This window comes from Rhipicephalus microplus, chromosome 2 (genome assembly GCF_043290135.1).
Source record: "Rhipicephalus microplus isolate Deutch F79 chromosome 2, USDA_Rmic, whole genome shotgun sequence".
NCBI lineage: Eukaryota > Metazoa > Arthropoda > Arachnida > Ixodida > Ixodidae > Rhipicephalus > Rhipicephalus microplus.
In genome coordinates, this window is record NC_134701.1 from 52,437,806 (window position 1) to 52,462,335 (window position 24,530).

At 45.4% G+C, this 24,530-nt stretch overlaps 1 protein-coding gene across 4 annotated transcripts in view; it reads left to right on the forward strand.

Annotated features, from left to right (window-relative positions):
* The window catches only part of Liprin-beta (liprin-beta 1), a 216,149-nt gene that overhangs the window by 170,630 nt on the left and 20,989 nt on the right, over positions 1-24,530 (forward strand). For all 4 annotated transcript variants that reach the window (XM_037422165.2, XM_075886466.1, XM_075886464.1 and 1 more), the window contains 3 exons: positions 15,061-15,189; positions 15,572-15,760; positions 17,918-18,082. In XM_037422165.2, coding sequence (XP_037278062.1) covers positions 15,061-15,189; positions 15,572-15,760; positions 17,918-18,082 — 483 coding nt within the window. The remainder of the gene's footprint in view (positions 1-15,060; positions 15,190-15,571; positions 15,761-17,917; positions 18,083-24,530) is intronic.

Genomic DNA, 24,530 nt, shown 5'->3' on the forward strand with positions numbered 1-24,530 from the left:
GAATAAACAGCTGGAAGTTTAGCGTCCAACCTTTACGCGTTCTCTTATTTCTTTTCTCATATCGGTCTTTTACCAAGCTTGCACTACCATGTACTCCATTCAGTAAGCTAACGTTGGCAAAACATTGAGATTGCAGCTACGGAGTTGCTCAGAATTATTGCAGAAAATGCTGTCGCGCGAGTGTGATACACTTATGTAACATATTCGCAAAGGCGCTGTTTGGAATGCACAGCGTAACTACAAAGCAATTGCCTCAAATTTCTGCCACCTTACATGCTCAGCTGTTAGCAACATAGAAATATATGTGATGATGCCATTGTATTGTTACCGAAAGTGCATGGCCTTTTATTTGTTTGTTATTTCGCAAAAAAACAAGCACTTCAGGTCATTCGCACAGTCACACGCTACCACCAAATAATTTCGACACAATGACAGGGAATGCATGTTGACAGAGCGGCACAGCTGCCAGAAGACTAGTCAGGCTTCTGGCAGCTGTGCCGCTGCTTCCAAAGATGCGTGCAAGATGTACTTTACCTGCTGCGTCGCCAATCCAAGGGTCTCTAGCTATTTGGGTGCAGTGTGTTGCTTTCTAAGCTCACTTCAGCTGCTGCTTCTAAGCTGCTTCTAAGCTAGCTTCATCAGTGCCACTTGCTGTAATGTACGCGTGCATTTGCCCTTGCGCAGTGACATTTTTTCTTTGTGCTTGATCAGCTCCGCACCGTGCAAAGATGCAATGATAATATTGTTGGGCCAATTCAGCGGTGACAAGTTGTCTTGATTTCCACGAGTGATGCACCTTTTATTGAAGCCGTCCTGGGTACGAGGGTGTGGCAGCGAATGGCGTTGGGTACACTAACAGTACACAAGCGGTAATAGCGCTAAACAGCTGAGCAATACGTATGGCTGAGGAGGCAGTTCATGACTCATACATTCTTTAGACTGTTCATCGTTGGTGTATTTTGTTTGTCATGATGGTGTTCCAGTGCATTCATCAGTAGCCGTCATCACGCTGCCGTGCATTTTCGTGCAGCCACTCATGCCGAAGTCGCAGTAATCACTGCATGGTCCACTTCAACTTAACATAAAGGCGAAAAATCAGAAGTTCCCAGCTTTAACATATGCGACCAAATATGTAACCAAAATATAAAATACTCTACTTACTTCAAATATTCAAATCTCAATATAACTCAAATCTCATTATAACACTCATTCTCATTACAACTCAAATCTCATTATAACAAAGTTGCACCTTTCACTAAAGTGAGTTCGTTATATCTGAAAATTTGTTATGAAGGTTTATTCCGGTCACTGTACCTATTACAAGGCTATTTTGTATTAACTTCATTATATCTGTGTTCTTTATATTGACACGTGCGGTTCTTTTGGTTTACGAAGAAAGCCGCTATCACTTTCTGTTAAGCGCAACGCAGGCCGTGTTTATCTTGTATGCCACTCTGGAACGCGTTATCACGCGTGTATAAAAGACTGACACGTGCGGTTCTTTTGGTTTACGAAGGAAGCCGCTATCACTTTCTGTTAAGCGCAACGCAGGCCGCGTTTATCTTGTATGCCACTCTGGAACGCGCTACGACGCGTGTATAAAAGCCGGCGCAGTGCGCCACTGGTCAGTCTTTTTCCGTCGGCCGACGACTGTTCACGCCGCAGTTGCTGTGAGTTGTGTTTGGCCTTGTTTTGCTGGGCACAAGTTCGCCCAATAAACAGTTCGCCTGACACCGCCCTGACTCCTGCGTTCTTCCTCTCAAGTGCTGCGTGTATCACAACCTCGTGACAATATTGTCGTGGTACAGCGCAAACCAAAGGCAGATAAACGTTGTCACGGCGACTCTCAGCAGCCGAACAGCAAGATCACCTTCTTTATCTTCGATCACCCAGAGCTCCACTACCTGGTGTCCGCCAAATCCCCTTATCGTCGTTTTGGTCCACCAGTACACAGGCGTCATTTGCCCCCCTCTTAATGAGCATCGCCCCGATGCTAAACCAGTAGTGCAGTTTTTTTTGTCTGTTCTTTAAGGAGTGTCTTGCGCAGTCACTACCTTTCATAAGGCTTCATGCGCACAACGTGAACTAGTTCAGGACGGTGCTGGCGAAGCCTCGTACTATATGAACTGTCGGGGACGACCTCGTAAGTAACATCACTCAGTCGTTGCAGTACTAGATATGGCCCAAAGTATCTCCTTAGGAGCTTTTCAGAGAGCCCTCGTTTTTGTATGGGCGTCCAAACCCATACTCTGTCGCCAGTCTGGTAAACGACTGTTCTGCGGCGAGAATTGTAGCGGCTCGCGTCGTACTCTTGTTGTTGCTGGATTCGCACGCGTGCTAGTTGCCTTGCTTCTTCCGCTCGTTCTGTAAACATCTCGGCGTCCGGTTTGGTGTCATCGCATTCGTGCGCTAGCATCGCATCTAACATGGTTCATACTTCCCTTTCATGAGTTAGGCTGAGCGGGGTCATCCGGGTTGTTTCTTGCTTGGCAGTGTTGTATGCAAACGTGATATACGGCAAGATTTCGTCCCAATTTTTGTGTTCGACGTCTACGTACATTGAAAGCATGTCTTCAATTGTTTTGTTCAGACGCTCTGTAAGCCCGTTCTTTTGCGGGTGGTAGGCGGTGGTCTTACGATGGGTTGTTCCACTCAGCATGAGGACTTGTTCCAAAAGAGCTGCCATAAATGCGGTTCCTCTGTGATTACGACGCTTGGTGCATTATGCCGCAGGACAACGTTCTCGATGAAAAATTGTGCCACCTCCGCTGCTGTACCTCTCTGGATAGCCTTTGTTTCAGCATAATGGGTAAGGTAATCAGTCGTGACAATAACCCAGCGGTTCCCAGCAGTATAAGTAAGAAGTGGGCCCAAAATATCCATGCCAATCTGGTCGAATGGTGTTCTTGGGACCTGCACGGGCTGCAGGAGGCCAGCGGGTTTAGTCGGCGGTGACTTCCGTCACTGGCAGTCGAGGCAAGTACGAACATGGTGTTTTACAGCTATGTTCAGTCTTGGCCAGAAGTAGCGCTGCCGTACTCTGGTCAACGTTCTTGTGTAACCTAAGTGGCCTGAAGTCACCTCGTTGTGGCATGCTTCGAGTACTTCGGAGCGAAGGGCTGCTGGGATGACGAGCAAATACGCAGATCCTGTCGAAGAGCAGTTTCTTTTGTATAGTACTCCGCCCCGTAAGCAATATGATGACAGCGATCTTACTAAAACAGTTGGTGCCTTCTGAGATCTTCCCTCCAGGTAATTAATTAGGGCAAGTAACTGATCCGTCCACGCTTCTTGTGCTGAAAAGCGGGAATGGCCGTCTTTTTCCTGAAGCTCTGACCGCCGATAAGCTCCCTTCCAAGGGCAAGACGAAACCACAAGTATTCGTTTGGTGTGAAGTGGCAATGCTGAATGAAAGCGTTGACTACAGCTGCATCTAAGAGGTAATAGAAGAGTCTGTACCAACCCTTTTTCGACCTACGGTCGCACATATATGCGTTACGCTTTTGCGCTTTTGGTCGAATCGGTCGACACCCCCCATGAACTTATTGTAGTCAGAGACTACTTTGGGGCATGTCACGCCCACCTTGGCTCCATTAGAAAGCGTCCGGTTCACTTCAACCACCTCAGATGGATCATGGAAGTTTGACAGCATCGTCACATTTCGGTTGTCACGCCACTGGTACGCCGTCAATTGGCCCTTTGATTGCCAAACATAGTCCCCTCTCTTCAATTTCTGGTCCACTTTGATTTCATGAGGTAAATCCTTTCTATTTGTTCTAACCGTGCCTGCTGCCATAATTTGTTTTTCTGAAAGCTCTTCCATGAGCTTGGTCGTAGTGAAGAAGTTATCAAAGTAGAGCGTACTGTCTTCGTCAACATTGTTGCAAAGAGAAAGAACGACATGTTCTCCAAGTGTACGACCAGCCTCTCTTTCTGCAGACTTCCCTTCATATATTTGAAACTCGCAGAGGTAGCCAGTCACAGAGTCCGCTCTACACCATACCTTGTACCCGCGTTTGATTGGTTTCATGGGGGCATACTGTTTCAAAGCCGATCGTCCTTTGAAACGCACCATACTTTCGTCAATTGCCTGGTGGCCAGAAGGCTTGTACTCTTGAAGAAACTTTTTGTTCAAGGTGTCCACAAGAGGTCGTATTTTGGCCAGTCTATCAAAACCCTCTTCACCTTTACTTTTTATCTTCTCATTGTCGTAAAAGTGCAGTGAGTTCATAATGGCCTGAAACCTCTTGAATGTCATCACACTGGATATCTCCTTCACATTGAAAAAGCTGTCGCTACTCCAGTAGAGGTACAGATGGTGCGCAGGATTTACGCTCATCAAAATAAGAATGCCCAAATAGGCTTTCAGTTCACCTTTTGTTAGATCGTGCCACCCTCTTCGAGCCTCCTGCCTGGCATAGCGGTTTGAATCAAGCACGATCATTTCAAGTACATCATCATTGAAGTACAGGCTGAATGACTCGGATGGTGTACAAGATGAAGACAACTTGCTTGAATACTGCGGTTCCAGGCTACTCACAGAGCGATTGTTGAGAACCGGAAGAGCTGTAGACCACAAAGCGGTTCCTTCCGAGGCAACATCTCGGCTGTCAGTTATCCGATTGGACTGGCTCAGGACTTCTCGGGCGTCTTTTCCTTTTTTTGGGCTTCTTCCTGACGTACGATGATCGCCTCCTTTTTCCTGTGCTTGTGGATGGCTGATCAAGCGCGTTGTCATCTGAGTCACTTTCCTCGACCGGAGCCAGCGCGGGCACAACTTCATTCTCACTGTCTGCAAGTTCACTCTCGATGTCGCTTTCTCGAGGATCATCTGGAAGCCTGAACAGAAGCTCAACCGCTTCTTCAACTGATAGCGACCTCCCTGGAATGAAAAGAGAATGCAATAGCGCGCTAAAATTCCGACGTAAGCGAGAAGAAAATTAGGTCTAGGAAATTTCGCCAGCTCTGAGTTGCGTCACTCATGTTGCACAACTTTCCGGGTAGCCAGTACGACAATGAAATCAGAAAACATAATACAGTGATTCTATATAGAAACCCACACGAGAAATAAAACTTTCACACTTACTTGTCATTGTGTATTTAGTGCACGTCGACTCAAAATACCCGCGAAACTGAGCGCGGTAAACGAATTCGAAACGCTTCGAATGAAACGTTATATTGTGCTGCCCCCTAGAGCTTCGTAAAAAATAATGTTTAAAAACGTTAGGTTAGACACTCACCAGATGGCGACAGCAGTCTCAGCTAAACAGCGGCGGTGGTTTTGGTGTGGCGCGGCTTTTAAACTGCAGTCAAAAGGTGGGTTGTAAATGTCCCACTGTCCCATAAAGGGTTAATTAAGAAAGTTGGTCTTTCAAAGCCACAACGCTCCCCCTAACAAAATCCCAAATTTTCTAAGCCCTCCACTCCAGCATCTCTCGATTTCTGGACGTGAAACCTCAACAATTATTATTAGTGTTAACTTACTGGTAAATGAAAGCTGGCCCGCACTTTTCTCTAATAAAGCTCAGTATCTTAGCGTTTTGGGCATGCTGGTATGTCCTGCTGTAGTTTTATAGCGCAAAAAAACACATGGACAGAGAAAGACGTGATAAACACAGGCACTAACTTGCAAGAATGTTTATTTCGGGAACAGGAACCAATTATATAGGAAACATCACTTTTCAACCATGCAAACAAGCACTCTGCAAATGCAGCTATCTTTGCGTAGATAGGCGAACTCCTTTGAGGGAAGAGTAGCCGACAGTTCGTAGATGCACTTATCTGCCAGCCTATCAATCAATTCAGCCTCGATAAATTTAGCTGACAACTGCTGGCTCTGATAATTGAACATTCCTAGAAAGTTGTCATCCTATGAGTACTGTCACTTGTACTTGAAAGAATGCGATTTTTGATCAAGGAACGCATCCCTGTTTTTGTTCACGTTATATTAGTGTTCCTATAAAGGGGTACTGACAGCTTTTTTCGGAGGCAAGTTTACTCTGTCATACAAACCTTTGTATACAGCGATGGCTCTGAGCAAGTGTGGCACTCAACAAATGCTAATTGGATATTTTATTTTGATATCAAAGTCAGATTTCTCGCAGTGCACCTGTCAACATTGACACCAGCTTGACGTCAGGCTACAGTACTAATCCTGGTAACTTCAGGCAGCAGTCTGGAACGTTCTGATGGTGTCAAGCACTAAAATTAAAAAATAGCACTTGCGCGTCGCCCTCTCGGTTGTCTGGTCGCGTCGTGCGGTCACTGTCATCCAGCATATGTGCGAAGCGAGCTAGCTGAGTCTGGAATATAGCGTACGTGTGCACAAATACAATATATACGCATTTCAAATGGCAAAGGAATTGTTTGATTTCAAATTTGTCATCATGGCACCAATATTTCGTTATGTGAATTGGCGTGCGCCAGTGAAACAGGGATAGGTGAAAGTTCCACGGATTCCAGTCAGATCCGACGCCCAGCCAAGCGTGGGTCGACCTCGTGCACTGCGGCCGAGGCGGAAACTGGACGCCAAACAAGCAGTGTTTGCTTTCTATGCTCCAGACATGCAAAATATGCAGTTGCTGACCGACTTTGCATTGTCGAGGAAGAATCTGTGCTTTAAAAGTGCTGGACACATGTTGTGATTCAGCATCTGATTCCGCATGTAACGGTGCAAGTGGCGTTCAACGATTCACGACACTTGGGGAGAATGAGCCATCAGCACTCGGACTCCGCCCACATACGGCACCTCAGCTTGCATCCTCAGAACACATTGCATTTAAGATTAAGCACAAAATAAGCAGCCTCACACAGCCATGGTTCATTGTCTAATAATATTGCCAACAAAGCTAGGCCTTTGCAAGGGATAAGCATCGTCGCAGCCCACATTCATTCTCGACTCCAAGCGTAGGCCTAGCAAGGCTGACGTTCTCGGCAGGGCTGCTCACTTTCCAACGTGAGCTCATTGTTGAGCACTCCTTTTTTGCCAGCACGATAAAGTATTGTACACCTACATAGTGCTTCTACATGTGCAACTGTTTTTTTTTTTTTTTTTTTTTTGACGGCCTCGATGTAAAGAGCAAAGGTGGGAACGAAGCGGGCCGGTTGATCGAAACGGTCGGTGTCACTGTTTTCCTGCGAAATGGCCTGCTATCACAGCTCGATATCACGTTTGGGGTTCGGAAACGGATGTTGCCTTGCCGAAATAGCGCACTTCAGGCATCACTTTGTTCAGTCATGAGTTATTTCATGTTATAAACAGTTTATCCCATGTTTATGTTTTTTATGCCATCGGCAACGACGATATCCGCAAATATCAGTGCAGTCAGGGCAGCAAGGAACAAACCACCGACGACCCCTTGTCACGCTTCCACGCAGATGCTGCTGTTGGCACGAACAGCCGTGTGGCAAATCGCATCCGAATGTGCACCATGTGCCCAGCACTGAAGGGATGCCATCCAAATGTTGAGCCTCTCTGCCGCGACAGTTGCCACAAATGCAGCACGCAGCAGACGATCGAAGAAGCGGCGTGCTGATGAGGATATATCACAAAACCTTGCGCGTACACATGTTACTCATGTCGTGGCGTCAAGGTACAGTACGAACAGAAAATAGCTTTTAAAATCACGCTGTAATTATTTTTCAGGCTGCACTCATGCTTACCGGTACACTTTCTATGCTCTCAGGTGCTTGGCCTGTCATTTAGCATAAAAAAAACGATAAGTGAAAAATTTTATGTCAGTGCCCCTTGAAACACTCGTTGGAGTATCATGGACATCTGATTATCACCACATCTAATGAAAGCTTATAAAATTCTGCAGCATTACATTCTATAAACCTCTTTTCGTGCTTCTTTTGGCACCTGTGCTTTCCGATGAGGCAGGTCTGGTTAGTCTGCACAGAGTCTGCAATTTTGTGGGAGCCGAAAACAATACTTTAACATTTGCTTGTTCTTCTGTCTGTTTTAGTTAATGCGATAATCCATGGATGCAAGGAATGACTGCGACCTTCTTTGTATCAGCCACAAGTGGGCTGGTGGGAGTGTTTTTTCGCGAGCTCAATTGGAGAAGGTTCACAGAAATGCCGATTACCACCTACATAGAGTAATCAATGGACAGAAGGTAGTCAATGTGTTTATGGCAACTTTCACTTTTTATTTGCATAAGACGCTGAGAAAGCGAGTATTCGCTATTTCCTTCTTCCCCAACTTGTAGTGCGCCAACTGATAGGGAAGCAGTGGCTTGTTGGCACAAGGTTCGTACTTCCAGTGGATGCCTTCATCATGGAATGAAAGCCTGATGTCCAGAAAGTGAATACTACTGTCTTCTGGCAACTCGTGTGTGAGCCACTGATGCCCTTTCCTTCGTACGCGAGTGCTTATCACCTCTAGTTGTAACACCTTGTTTTCCAGACTCGCCCTACCAACTTTGCTTGCATTGACGGACAAGGACGAGAAGCTGCTGGGAACATATGGGTTCCGTGATAGGGAACCTCCCCCCTTGATACCTGCGTGTGCCACCAACATAGTTGGGCTTAAAAAAGTTTATTGATCACTGACGCTGCTCTGCGTGGGATTCCACGTCCTTCACCCACCGTGGTCACTTGCATTCGGCTCACGAGGCTATCAGATCCTCTGTGCGCACTAGCTGCTTGCACTTCACCACGCGGGCTTGTTCTTATGCGCAGGCTGCTGCATCTACCCAGGGAACCTGAACTCTCATGGATCATCTGTTGGCGCTGTTCTCAAAAAGTTGTCTGCTGTTCAGGCATTCATACGATCCATAGCCAGCCGATATGCAAGCTGCAAGCTGAAACTAAGGCGGGCGAGCTTGATGGCACGGCTTTGAAGGGATGAATGACGGGGCTGCCAGTGATGCATGCACTTGGGTGTGACTCGGAGAATGATAAAACTGGTAGTGCAGCCAATGTCAACTGTTATCGAAACTAAAGAGACAGCAGGATTGGGCGTGTTGGTATAACATGATAAATAGTGCTCAACAGCGCAAATGACAGGAAGGGATAGAAGAGACGAGACAGAGCGCTGAACTGCCAACCTTGGCATTTCATCGCTCTGTTTCTTCTCTTTTATCCCCTCTTTTTGTTCGCTATGTTATGCACTATTTATCATATCGAAACTCGTAGTGAACAATTCTTTGTTTCGCCTAGCCATGTACAGCTTTCGCTGTAAAAAGGAACAGCATGCTCATCAGCATGCAGTGCTATCTCAGTGTATGTACGCAACTATATTTGCTGTTTCTGCCTGGTTCACATCTTTATTGCATATAAGGATTTGTAAAGTGGATGCACACTTAAAAGTTGAAATGCAAATGAACAGTGTGGTAGTATTGACATTCAAACCTACATGCACCCAAAAAGAAACGGATCTTGAAGTTACTTTGGAGAGATTTCTTGGTGCCTTTGAGTTTTGGTGACTCAGACATCAATGTTGCTGAGTGAGGCTTTAGTTTGGATAAGTTAGTTCCCTGTTTGCATTTGTCAATTCGTATTACATAATTTGTAATCACTGTTTACTTTTGCAAATGCACCTTTGAAATGAACATTTAATAATTCTAAAGGCTTATAAAACTAGGCTGTAAATCAATTTTTAGTTCCATGATTGATGTGCACCAGAGTGTCATGCAATTTTCAACACGATTTTTATATGCTGAAGTCTGGTTATATTGAACTGTTTCACAATCTCGACATTGATATATATATTCAGTTTCAGCTGTACATCGGCATTGCAGTTACTGCTCTACAACAGCATCTTTCAGTATGGTACAATATTGTCAGGAACACTACAAATGCAGTGTCCTTCATTGTTGTGGCTTGGGGATGGGGCAGCATCGTTGTACCTTAAGGGGAGATGCGGGTCGAAAAACGAGAATTTTTTTCAAAATTACCGATTTTTTATTTTCGCCTGTTTTGATAATATTAGTACCTCTACTGTAATGAAAAAAATAATACAGGATGATACTTGACTGGAAATGCTTTAAAATTGCATTTAAAGAGCACAAGGTGCCTGTTAAAAGGTCGAAAGTGTGCAGTCTTTGAGCACCTTGCCGCCGATAATGCGCCGTCGCTAGCCATTGTTGATCGCATGAGTCGAAGAGTCGAGCTTCACTCTTCAAATAACAACAGTTTGTCTCGCTGATGCAGCGCAAGAAATAATAAAAAGATTCACTCTTCTGCGCGTTTTTCGAGCGCCGCGACTGGCTTATCACATGGTACGAATCGGGGACCGCCATTGGCCGTTGCGCGCCTGTATGTGCTGTGAAATCTATTTGCGGGGTCCATGTCTTGTCGAGCAGCGCAGCTGAACAATGCTTTTCTCGTGTAATTATCTCCATTATGAATGAAAAAAGGCATTGCGCGCAAGTGAAAGCCGTTGTGCGAGCGCGCTCTGTAGGAATACGCTAGAAGCCACTGGTCCGATTTGCGGCAGTTGTTGGCTTGCAAAAGCCAATGCATTAAAGTCGTTCACACCCGTCAGCCGGGAAGTTCGTGATGCGGCAATGGATGGCATCAGCACCAATCTTGAGAGGTCTAAAAAGCTCGCAGTGAGAGAACTTAGCAGGGACGAGATTGCCGTTTATGTACGACGGTATGTGGGACAAACATGGCTGCAAAATGGCATGACACTGGACTTAGTTTGGATTTCGCAGTTCTGTCGAACTTCTCCCTAGCTTGCAGTTGACACAAAGCTCTGCCAGATTGCCAGATAGAGTGGAAGTTTGGCAAGCGTTTCATGGCCCTGTCTGTGAGCGAAATGTCTGTGAGGAGTCAGCTCGAAAACGCCGAGAGGGACAAACTCATGGTGCTGGCGTATTTTAGTCGCAGTGGCCACTACAAGAAGGATTGTTCTTTTTGGTGTGCAAATTTCATCTGATTTAATAATATCTTTCATAAATAAAAACTCAATTTAACTTTAAAACTCGTCATTCTCAAAACACAAATTTTGCCATTTTTTGCAATGTGCTCCTCCTTTTTCGGGCGCTTCTAGTGCTCGGATCTGCATGAAATTTTGCCCAAATTTTTTCCAAAGTATGACAAATGCAATTATCGTGTTTAAATTCCAACATTTTATTGTATAATAAAAAAATTGTATGCATACCTTTACTAAGATAGGTGAAAAATGGACTTTTTATATCTATTATTTTTCACGCGAATTACATATTTTGTGTGTGCTTCCTAATTAGTTATTTACACTCTACACTTTATTTGAAACATTATGAACTATGAATGGTAATAAATTACAGAATTTTAGGGATGAAAAGAGGGAGGGCAAAAGGGTTAAGGTTTTCATTTTGTCATGTTGCAGAGCTAAAAGTGTGTAACCTGCAAAAAAACTAATTATATATTTGAAATCAGCATAAAATTTTTCATAAACAGCTCAAGTTTCATTGCTCTAGGGTGAATATTAAAGAAAAGTGTCTTCGAGTAGCATCTCCCCTTACAGGTGGACACTGTTCTTCAGACGAAATGCCAGATATTTTCACGTGTTTCTAAAGAAAATTGACTGTGTGATTGAGTTTCTGATGCTGATTTCAAAAATGTAATTTCTGTTCCTCTAAACAAATTAGTTTTTAAGATATCATAAAATTAATTACCTATTGTGTGTCAGTATGACACGAGAAATTTGTATTGCAGAGCTGCTATTGGCACATGCCTGTGTAATAATGAACATAAGCTACAGAACGGTAGGAGCGCTTTTTTTGATTTGATAATTTTAGCAAGGTTTGTCACACCTTGCATTTCAGTGTTACAGACACACCCACTTTATGCTCCAATTTCTGGCAAAAATTAAATTTTTTGAAAATCTCAGTCAAAAATTCACACCAACCATTGTGTAAACTAAAAATACAGCGACATGTCACAGCAAAAATGACAGTCCTAGCTGCTCTGGAGGCAGAGATATCTTTTAGACAAGTTTGCAACTACAGCAAAATTTGAATCCTGAGAAATCAGGCAATAACACAAGTCCATTTTGGGCAGACAGTAGCATGGAAAAGCTGTTTATTCACAATGATTTGCAAATTAAGCTTCCTCAGTAGGCACCAGGCATGTAGTCCTTCTGTTTTGCGTCACCTAAATGGCGTTTCTTCAATGCCCGCTGCATGTTTTCCGCAGAGGCACACTTGTGAGCGGAAGCGGTCACCGTGTGCTCATCTGCCGACTAGGCCGCTTATCAGTTTGGTGACGCCTATGTGCAACGAATGTGCGCGCGTAATCCGCGATCCATCGTAGCGGTTTTCCGGCTTTTCCAGATTGAGTTTTTGACGTCGCAGATTGAACTCGTGCACTCGCTCATCAACTCCAAGAGCAGCGAGGTGTCAAGTTTCCTTTTCACGTAAGATTGCCACACTTTCGAGTGGAGGCCATGGTGCAATATCTTCATCGTTGCAGACGCGTCGTTACAAGCACTCTACCTGTTGCCAGTAGCCTCCATTGCGTGGGCGGCGAGCACGTTCATCGTAACCGGATTGATTTTTTGTTTGCCGACGTGCGGCGAACTCCACTCTGACGACCTGTCACGCAGTTCACAATCGACGGGGGAACTCGCGGCATCGGCGCGTTTTGCGATAAGATTGTGCTTCCGTTTCATCGTTGCAAAGATTGCTATCTCTCGTAGCTTCACTTCTGCTTTTTTACTTGCCGTCCTGTAACTGTTGAAGCTCCAAAACACTGCCGCTTTCAGCGACGCTGTCGACAACTGACGAGCTCGTTCGTGAGTTAGGCCTACATCGGTGGCTCTGCGACCGCCATTGAATGCCGCGAGTTTGCTATCCTCCCTGTCCCGAGTGATAGCGGGGCTCTTTTGGAAGTTCACAGCGAACGAACGATCGCCACACCCGCTTCACAAATTAGTGCGGCGAGGAACTTCTTTATTGCGGCAGGCAGTTGACAGCACCATGACAAAATGGCGCATGTCTGTGCGCGTCACGATGAAAAAGACGCCGGAAACGTCACTTGGCCAATCGGGTGCTTAGGTTTTGTCATGTGCCCCCAAGCAGCCTATAGAATCGCGCGGTGATGCTTCTCGATGACGCGTTTTTGCTGAAAAACCAATGAGCAAGGCGAGCCACGGGGGGCGGGAAATTGAAAATGAAGAACGACCCTTCCAAACAAGACCAAGATGCCCACGATAACTTGCGTGTAATGGCAACAGTTCGGCGTGAAAAAAGCGCGACTTTAGCATCTGTTTGTGCTCAGATTCATCTCACAGGGGTGTTATAAATTGATTTTGTGCCAGAAATAATGGTGCGAGAAGCTTGAAACTTCTCAGATAAGTGCAAAAATAGTTGCAGATTCCGAAAATGTCAACTTCAAACAGTCGGTTTTTTTTCGCGATTTTTGGCCTTTTAAGACCCGTGTCCCCCCTTAAAGGAGCACTGACATAAACTTTATTCATGTCAGGATTTTTATGTCAACGAGTAGCTATCGACCCTCTAGTAGTGATTCGCTACCTATAACGCAACTGAGAAACAAATAAATATCACTTTTATTGATATATCACTGGTATTTAGCACGATTGAAAACGACCGACAATCCCATCTTTTTTAGAGCTAGGAGCGCTACCAGTGGCGGTATCTCAAGGTCACCTACAGATAGTGCCACAACTGACCACTTCTTCACAGAAAAAAGTGATGTCAGGCTCAGCTGCTCCACAAACATTTCGTCTGCTTGTACACACATTCAGTCATGCCTTGTCATCCGCCACCGTTGCTGTACAAAATATCGACCAGAATTGAATATGAGTGTCTGGCACTTCGAATCGCCATGATTAGCAACATTGTGAATCATTTTTGCTTCGATCGTACTTTTGCAGAAAAGCGATTTCAAAATGGACGCTGTTCCAAGCTGCATTAAGGAGGTGCCCGAGGAGACATGCTTCGGCAATGCCCGCTCGTGCGTCTTAATGAGCTATATTGGTGTGTTTTGGCCTTGTACTGCATTCAGGTATACGCAAAGGCGTCAAGCGAGTATCGGTAAGGGAATGTGCACCAGCGAAAAAATGGAATACGTTTCCTCTGCTTGCAAGGTTCTATTTTGCGCCTCCAGATGGCCCCACCAATCTGGCATGTCACATTGGCCGCGACAGTAACTCGGTATTATGCAGACGCAAAGAAGTCTACGGATGGACTGAAATTCACTCTTATTGATACCTGCCATTACTTGTTAGTGATGATGGCTGTCTAAACTCTACTCCACTTCAATAGCTTGTGGTCTTGTTGCGTGTAACATACGTGTAATAAAAAGACACTCTCATCGCACTTTTTCCGCGTTTCGAACCAGGCGACTCCCAACTCACAACCATTCCCCGACATGCTGACTGAACAGCCATTGAATCATGCTCTTCTTTTTGACGATTTTTAATGGCGGTTCGCATCTTTATAATTTAACAAAATAATTCAAAGTGTTGTAATGAAGATCAGACGTGACGAGTAAGTGTGTTAGGAGGTTTCAGAGCTTGTCGGCACCACTACAAGAACACTCGGATCATAGACATCATTGCTACTAACGCATCGTCAATCAGGATGGTATGTGCGAATGTATAGCACCGAACATGTAGCACTAGTGTCGATGTCGCAAGGCACTCCATTTTTCATTAAGCTCTGATACACTGTTTGCCGTCGAAATAAAAACTTCCACGCAATGGAGGTGATTCAAATTTGGCCAGGAGGACCTCCGCACACCAAGAAATCGAAGGAAGGGCACATCTGCATTTTGAAATTTTGTCAGTTCTCCTTTAAGTGGGAGGGGGTAGTGCAAATGCAGGTTTGCCAAACCTGCATTCAAAGTCGTATAATCGAGGTTTCACTGTACGACATTTGGGATCAAAATAGATGGAATCATTAAGAGCTGGAAATATATATGCTGTTGGTAGCACTCTCAATTCAAATACTATTGTACTGCCACTTGTTTGAAATGACAAAGAACCTAGACGAATGAGAACTAGCACAATTCCTTGGCATAGCCTTCAAGATTAGCTGATGTGTGCTTCATATTTTCAGGGTGTGTGTAGTCAGCATGGTTTTGCTTCGATGTTGTGTTTTGCAGTGCAAGCAGTACAGTCCCTTGGATGTGTCCCTGTGGACCAACCACAGGGTGATGGAGTGGCTGCGCACGGTGGACCTGTCTGAGTATGCCCCCAACCTCCGGGGCAGCGGTGTCCACGGGGCATTCCTGGTCAGTGCAGGGATCCTTACCACTTGGCCCGACTAATTAAACTGACATACTTTATCGAAATCCATTGCCCTAGAAAATTGCCGGACTTGGCCATTAGAGTCTCTGGGCTTTTTATCCCACAACAATAACCGTTACTTATCTTCTGTGTCCTTCCTTGCTTAGATGTTTCATTCTTGGCACTTTGATGTCAAAAATGGCCTCTGTACTGTATGGCATAGCCTTCGTGCTTGGAAGGTGCTGAGTGCGATGCTTTGTAGTTGGTGCAAACAAGCCAGGTGATAATAATTGTCATTGAACAAAAGATTCCTTCTACTGGAATGCCAAATGTTCTTTAGAGTGTATCACAAACTCTTTGACTGTTGCCGTCTTCTCCTTCGCACAGATCTATGAGGACAGCATGACATGGGAGGTGTTTGCGGCCGTGCTAAGCATTCCGGGCAACAAGACGTTGCTGCGGCGTCACCTTTCACTCCAGCTAAAGCAGCTACTAGGACCCCAAATTGTGCAGCGCAAACGGGCACTGCAGGCCAGCCCGGACCATGTGCCCCTGTCACCCGCCGCAAAAGTCAAGGTGGGTGCGGCAAATGCAATTGAATCAAGCTGATGAGCTTGCTCCCTTGAGGCTCAGCCACAGCTGTCACTATCTCTGGTTGTGCTCATCTCTTCACACATTTGCTCGCATTGTCATTGCCCTGCAAAATAAGCTCATGTCCTGTTCCTCCACATCTGACTGGGGCAAAGGTTTGTTGTTGTAGTTGCACAACTCGAAAATCACACACTGGGCAACTCAGCGTAGTAGTTGCGTTGCGGGCAAAGCAGCCATTTGCAACTAGCTAGGTAGCGCAGGTAGTGCTAGCCAGAAGTGTGAACAATCTTTTAGTGTTCCATCTATAAGTAAGCAAATAAGGCTGCTTATGATGATGCCACCCGTCTTTACTCGTCTTTACTATGTGTTGGATGTAACTACAGTTTAATCTATTTATATGATGCCATTTCTAACCCTTCTGCTGACACTGACATACCGGCACATTTCTCATTGTGTATTAAAAAATTGTGTCGAAAAGCAAAGCTAGTGTGATGTAGCATAGTTATACTAGTTGTGCCATCTGTTGAATTTTTCTGTAAGCACATATTTTTGCCCCTTGCGACATTAGTATGTGTATTCAAAAGTATGGAACAACTGCACTCACCCTTTTTTTGCTGGCGGTACAGCTCTTCGTGATCACTGGTACAAGAGTTGTTCTACCATTTGCCACAGGTATGCCGTTATCGGGGGGTTCTGTTATTTTTTTTCTTTTTTGGTACTCTGTTGGCATGCCTGTTACGGCGCGTCGAGTTCAGGAGAGCCGCTGCTCTACAACAGCTCAGAACTTGACTCGACTGCTGCTTTCACTCACTCGCTGCACAGCTTGCTTGCTGCTCTTAGCAGCAAACAAGGTTATCGTACCTTTTTTCTATCCCTATTTGTCATCTTGACTTCAGAACATCTCATTTCTGTGTTTCAAACTTCCCCGGTATGCTCCAAAACTAAGGCCCTACTTTGGATGTGTCATGGCCAGATGCACCTGGCAGGGATGAAAAAGTCGAAAATGTATAGAATGTAACATTGAGCAGTCCCAACTTCTGTATGCCTTCTATGATAAGGTTAACTGCTTTCTACGCTGTTCATGTGTCACATTATTCATTATGACCTGTACATATCCGGGGTGTTTCTGTAGAAAGAAGAGGGAGCGCCTGAAATTCTAATAAAAGATTATGTAAACGCAGCCACCTGCGCCTATCCATGTACTACCGCGTTTATGGAATACAACTAGCTGTCTAGGCTTTTCCACTTTTATGTCTGGCTTCCACCCCTTTGTACAGGAATAGATTGCATCATCTATGCTCCATAAGATCCCATTGCACCCCTGAAGCCATAAGCTGTAGGGTGGGAAATCACATGCACGGCGACAGTAAGGGGTGTGTGGTTTGGGGTGGAGGATCGCAGGTTTGCTCTTGGATGGATGGGAGATGTGTCCTGGCACCCACAAATCTTATAGTTAATCAGCAGGGTGCGCAAATACTACAGGAGTGAGCAAGGTAACAGGGAATAGTTGTGTGGGTGTAGTACCCACCACAGTCAGTGAAGCATATAGACAAAGCTGTAGATCTGGTATCATGCATGAAGGGAGGTCCAGTTTTTAAGTTGAACGAGCCAATGCACAGTCAGAAAAATGGGTGGGCATTGATTGCATCGCTGTTGTAATACTAGTTCTACCCCACCCCCTCTCACCTTTGTTCTTTCCATACAGCCTTGGAATTTTCAAGGCACTAGAAAGGGATATGGCTGTAAAAGCAGCCCCAACAAGTTCCTCTTTTTATAATTGACCCTGCTAATTAAGGCTATGCTAATTATGATCTTGCTAATAATTTCAGTCGGCCACACTGTTAGTCCAGCCTTGCACCAGCCGTGCAAGTTGCTCGCACTTTTGTTGAGATTCAGAATGTTTTTGGAGCAAGTTGCTTGCACTTTCGTTCAGATCCAGAATGTTTTTGAAGGGACCCATAGGTGTAAGGATCATTGCAGATTGATGAGGAACCTTTTCAGTGCACACTTAACCATTTATCCTCTGGATAACATCGTTGTAGAAAGGTTCCTTTTTCACTTGTACTGCTACACACAATCCATGATCGTGGCTAGCAGTTCTGAACGAGGGCAACACCCCACCTCTCACTTCAATGTTTGCAGGCTGCCAAAAAGAGCCCTCTGCGCTGGCGACGGGCCAAGGGTGCAGACGGCTACCTCTGTCCGTTTGAGGCTGACACATTGGCCGAAGACCTCTCTTCCTGTGACTCCTCAGTGGCAGACAGCTCATTTGATGATTCCTTCTCGACCTCCTGTCCTCGCGAAAAGGTCAGTGCACACTGTGGCCTCTCGATGCACATTGTGAAAACTGGTGGCGAGACGTTGCCTTAATGGAGCCCTGACATGGTTTTAAGGCACCACGAAACAGACATTTTTCGTTTCCTTGTTATGTAATATTAATGCCCTCCACACACCAGAGAAGGACAGTACATTGAAAATATTTGATGTTTATTTTAAAGTTTTGGACGTTGAGCATCTGTAAGCCAGCCCCACTACAACGAACGAGTCCACAGAATTCCCCCGAGTCTGCGAGCTTTGCATCCTGCATGGAGCCTTAATCACAGAAATCACTGTCAAGCACAACAATTCATTCATCGTTCTTTATCGGAGGCGGAAGTGCAGCGGTAATTGCGCCATTCTGCACCACTCTGACCTGCTGTGCCTAAACTTCCATTTGCACGTGCAATGACAAATTTAGTCAAGTTATATCATCGACAGAGCCACACCCATAAGTTACACAAAGGACGCAGCTGCATCCATATCCCATGCAGCTCGGTCACGTCTTATTTCGGTTCGTGCAAGAATCTTGCACCATATGAACAGAATGCATGAATCTAGCGAAGGTGGCGTTTGTGTGCATACCTCATTATGCGACTCTAAGAAGTATAAACCGCTTATAATGTAAGTTGTGGGAGTCGCGAATATCCGCACTATATGTGGTACTGCACTATAATCAAAATGACCTTTTTCAAGGGCCGCGATTGTGCAAAACGTGTTTAGCAAAGCCTCGTGCGTACGAGAATTGAAGCACGCGATGCCTGGCACCCACAACGTTTTAAATTTTTTAATGTTAAAACAAATTCAACGTCCAAAGACACGCGTTGCCAACGAAAGGAATAAAAAAAACAAAGGGGGGGGGGGTGTGTGTCTAACAAGAGAAATCACCATTGCGGAAATTCGCCGACTGCTTCTCAGACCACCTCAACTATGTGCATTACACAATGCCTAATCACGTCAGAAATTTACTCTCTGAAAGATGCCAATCATTCGATTTCACGGGCGCGCACCCGATTTAAAGATGTCGCTATTCAATTGCGAACCACCATTAGAGCGCTACACATGCCACACTCGTTTTCATTAACGATATGTGTCTCTTTTCATGAAGTGCAGCCACCGCAAAAACTTTTGTTGATTCCGCAGTAAACCGCAACTTATATTGCACACGACCGCTACCGAAACAGAACCAACGCCAATTAGGCCTATCCTGCCATTCGGTATGTTGTCACGGGAAGTTTGTTCAAGACATGAAGATCCGTTGTCGAAAAGACCGCACTCAAGCACTGAACTAAGAACAGCATGCGCGATACAAAGTTCGTGTTCGCGGCTATGAGATCAACAATGAAAACCTGCCAGGCTGACGTAAGACAGCGCGCTGCCAGCCAAGGCGAAAGCTCACATCACAAAGCCGTAGAAGGTTTTAGCTTCACGGACGAGGTAGCAAACGCGGTATCTGTAGCGAGCACGATAACTACACTTTTCTCGACAGGAAACTGTTAAGCCAAGAGCGCACGTGCCATGTAGAGCCGCGCGCGACCAGACTCACGCTAGCGACGCTAATTCGCGTTGACGTGAAGACTTATTCATCGCCGAGGTGATTCCCCATGGTGAGCCCTTGCAGCTTGCCATGGTCTTTTTTCCTTTTTTTTTTCTTCCCTCCGTCCTTCGTTCGTTCAGTCTGCGTCCCATCCTCCTCCATAACGACTTCGTCGCCCGCTCCCCAGTCGTTCACCCTGCGCACCTCCTTTCAGACCTGCACTCGCTACTTGCGATCGTCACAAAGGTATTCCAATAACGGCATTATAATCAGTCTCTCATCTTGGGGGACTGGACAATAAGCAGTATGCATATGCATGGTGTTCTTCGTGAAGGTGAACGAAAGTAAAAAAAGACCGCATTATGACCGGTTCTGCACTATAAGCGGTTACGTTATAAGCGGCCTACACTGCATGTGTTTTAACAGCAGTGCTGCTAGTCACACTATAGAGACTGCAGTGTAGTCACAAAAAACTCACCGCACTGTTGCAGAGCAACCACCGAGCACCGCACATGCTCTACGATAGAGACTGTCGAACCATATAAACAGCAAAAGATAAAAATCAGTTTCACTGGTAAAGCAATGACTGCAATAGCAACAATTTGTAATGTTGTAATGGTATTGATGCACATGCTCCTTCTTTCTATTTTTCTTACCTCACCATTAAACGTGTAACGCTGCATTGCTCAAACCACACCCGAATGACTGGGAACCATCTGAATAATCTTAGAATCTTCCGATGAGACTACGTGCACAATGTGTACATTATAGTTTGTTCTGGAACTTAACGCTGAAATCTTCAATATGACATGTATAAATGGCAATGCACTTCTCTGTTTGGCAGATACTCAATGGCAGATGCTCTATGTTCGCTGCTATATGTCTACTGCGTGTATTGCTTGCAGAGTGACATTTTGATTTTTGGGCACAGGTTCACCCAAATAAAAATTTGTGGGGTCTCGATGTGGCCAGGGCCATGCTCTTAGAGTGAACGGACACAGCAGCCACGGTCGGCACATACCAAGCCAACAGACATTTATTTAACTACTTTTTGATCAACGATATTGTCAGCCGAATTATTGTAACATCTATCAGGATCAACACACTAGGACATCTTTACACAATATTAAACAACACTTAACAACATGACAAACAAGGCGGTGCCACTAACGCCTGATTCATCACGTGGGCCCACCGCAGATGGCCCGAGGTGCCGCTGTCCACGACAGACCCATTGCTGGAGGCGACCGTCCGCGCTACCGACTCATGCCAAAAGAGACCAGCTTCTTTTTTTGCGCGCCACCACCAAGGCTTCCCGCCAGGCGTCGCCACGGGCGCTAACGTTTTCTAATCATGATGATGATGATGGTGGCGATAAACGCTCGCAAGCACAACTTCACCTTCCGCTGAATAGTTCTGACCCCGAATTACAGCTTCTGCGCGAGACACGTGCGCAAACAGCTTTACAAAATTTGTCATCACCCTCTCATTCCCTTAATCTTAATTCAAACCATATCCCCCAAAAAAACAGAAATCCACTACACAAGCTCTAACAAAACATGACAACCGATGTCCCTACGTAATGTCTGTGTGCTACAACACCGCCACTGGTAGACACTGCTGCACTCTCCGCCTCGACCACTTCACCTTAGTACCGGTCCCGCAACAGCAATGTTGCTGTCGGCGACAGTTGTGCCCAGCACTCAAGAGGGTGCCGGACTGCAGGAAGTTGCACAGGTCCCAGGCATGTCCACCGCCCGACCTCATGACCACATTCCTGGCCAGCGGCACTGACGATGATGTGCAGAAGACCGCCAGCCGCGGGTTACATCACCCCCACTGCGTACATTCCAAGGACTAGGAAGAACGATTCGATTCAGTAGGGCAAAGAAAAGGGAACTTCAAGCTTCTCGTCCATGTGGTAAGATAGTCAGAACTGCTATCTAATACATCGACGGCGGCCGAGACGCCCAGCAAAATAAAATAAATGTTGCTTTTCTTAACTGATGCATCGCAAGATAAAAAAAAAATGAGGGAAGCATAGTGCAACACCTCAACGCCACGATCCACTTAGTTGTGCCACATGCGACTGGCGGCTGTGCAGAGCCTTAGGCCTAATTAGTCGCTTGACAACAACCAGCATCCACTCAGCACCCAGCCTAGGCGCAGAAGAGGCAGCGGCAAGGAGACATTCACTCTGTAAGGTGGCCCTATCGCTCGCTGAACACAGCAGCTCACCGAGCGATCCACCGTCCCGGACGATGTTACCACGCCCGGCGTCGAGCCGCAATACCAGACAGCAACGACACCTGGCTCCCTGAGCCCGAAAAGATAGAAGAAGCTATTTAAAAAAAATCAGACCACCCACGAGGCTTCCGTAATCACTCGGTTCGGGCTTGGTTTACAATCCACCTGCTCTAAGCTTCGCTCACCCCAGGATGTAGACCACATGGCTCTCATACCAACTCGACAAGGTTCTTGCAAACCAACAACAACAGATAGAAACCAATTGCGAGCAGAAAACGATAACTCAACGTGGCGACAAGTTCAAACACGTTACAACAATCGATCTACTCACTCTCAACAAGACACACCACCAACGCTAGCAAGGGAAGTCCCCCTAGGCATATTCTACCATGGCTTTAAGGGGAGATGCGAGTCGAAAAATCGCGTTTTTAGCGAAATTTCTCATATTGCTGATTTTTATTGCGTTGTAATCTTCAAACCTTCTTCTTTCATCTGTGAAAATTTCAAAACTAAATTCGAACCGCAAAATGCAAAAAAATTTGTATGAAGGCATCGCGGTGGCTCAAAATTTGGTGAATTTGCGCAGATATTGGCCATCTTTGACTGCGCGCTGCTCCCCGTCGCAGTGCCGCCCGCCATCGCGATCGGTTGGGAAAGTTACGTTCGGCCTTCTTCTTACAGCTCCGACAACCGCCAGTTTCGTACGTGGGCAAAAAAAAATAAAAAAACGAGGCCTTTTTATCACGTGGTTTGAGCGGTTTGAAACGCGTGGCACCCTAAGCCGCATCGCCATTGGCTACCGAGTCATTGTCCACAACTTACCTCTGCTAGCCGGCAACAACGGTTCACCAACTATAAAATTTATAAAACTGTTTTAAACTCCGCGCTCTCGTCATTGAGAGGACGCGTCGGACAGCAACGAGCTGCTTCAGTCGTAGCGTGTCTAAGTGACTCTGTCCAGTCGGCAGAGTTTTCTGTTAAGTACGGCAGCACACTGTCAAATTCAGCTTGGTGGAATGAAGATTGTACGCTTGCGTATAGGCGACGCAAGGCTGCTTGGAAACGTTTACGTCACAACCATACTCTGAAAAATTGGGTTGACTATAAATTTCACGCAGCGCTGTTTAAACGTATAGTTGCAATAGCTAAAGATAAACACAATTCTGACTTACATTCGCGTTTATCAAAACCTGATAAAAGATCTGCCCTGTACAGGTTTCTACGGAACAAAAAATCGACGAAGGTACCAGCATATTCGCGTTCAGTAGTGCTGTCTCCCAAAGAGACAGCAGATTTGTTAGAGGGCATCGCGAAAGGACTTGAAGCGCGTTTCGCTTCGTCATGCTTGAGACCTGTGACATTCAAAAGCGCAACCTCGGACTTCCGGGAAGTCACTATGGCTGAACTGGCAGATGTCATACTAACTGTAAAGCAAGCAGCTCCCGGTCCAGATCAGATTACAAACTCTATGATTAAATTGATATTTAATTCCCATCCCGAGGAGCTTTTGAATATTGTTAACTGCTCCTTACAGCACACATGGATTCCAAGCTCATGGAAAATTGCTAAAGTTGTGTTGCTGCGAAAAAGTCCAAGCCTCGGATATGTCCTGAATAACATTCGGCCAATTTCGCTTGCTTCAAACCTAGTTAAAATAATTGAAAAAATTCTTCATAGAAGGCTCAGTGAATTCATCGCTCGTCAGGACATTCTTTCACCAAGGCAAGTAGGATTTAGACAGGGGTGCTCTATATGGTCGGCTCATGTTATCTGGAAAGCCGAATTCGCCTTGCAAAAGTATCTGGTGAGCTTTCTGCATTAGTCACGTTAGATATCGCAAAAGCCTACGATAGTGTGGAATACAGTACATTAATTTCAAGACTAGTGGACTGTGAGGTTCCCAAGTACATTATATCTTGGGTTCAGGAGTTTCTCTTTGAGAGACAATTCTTTTGTTGCCACGAGGGAATTACTTCTGCCTCATATAAGCAAACAAGAAGTGTTCCGCAATAATCATCTATTCCCGTTCATAAAAATGGTCCTCTTTATGTCTACGTCGATGATATTGCTTTTTTCTCGTCATCTCGAGATATCAATAGTTTATATCAAATCTTGCGGTCATATTTGGGTGAGCTTGAGGTATGGCTTGGCGGGCTGTCTTTTTCACTTAATGTTAGTAAATGTGCTCTGCTTGTATTCCCTCTATCCGTTCCCGTATTTCTTTCACTGCATTATCGAAATGATCCGATTCCACAAGTAACAGCGCTAAAATATCTTGGTATTGTTTACGTGGACAATTTAAATTGGCAGCAGCAAATAGAATCAAACACCCGTAAAGCAGAAAGCGCCGTAGGATTGCTCCGCCGGTTTTGCAATAAGAATTCAGGGATGCGCAGAGATACGTTACTTATGATATACAAACATTACGTACGCCCAATTCTGGAGTTTGGCTGCGTTCTGTTTTCTGGAAGCGCTAAGTACAAATTAAGACCACTTATATTGCTAGAAAGGCAAGCTCTGCGGCTGTGTCTCGGGCTACCTAGGTGTGTCGCGAATAGCGTGCTTTATTTGGAAGCTAGAATCATTCCACTTGATGATAGATTTCGACAGCTTACTGTGCAAACATTTTCAAAACTTTACGATGCACCCCTCTTC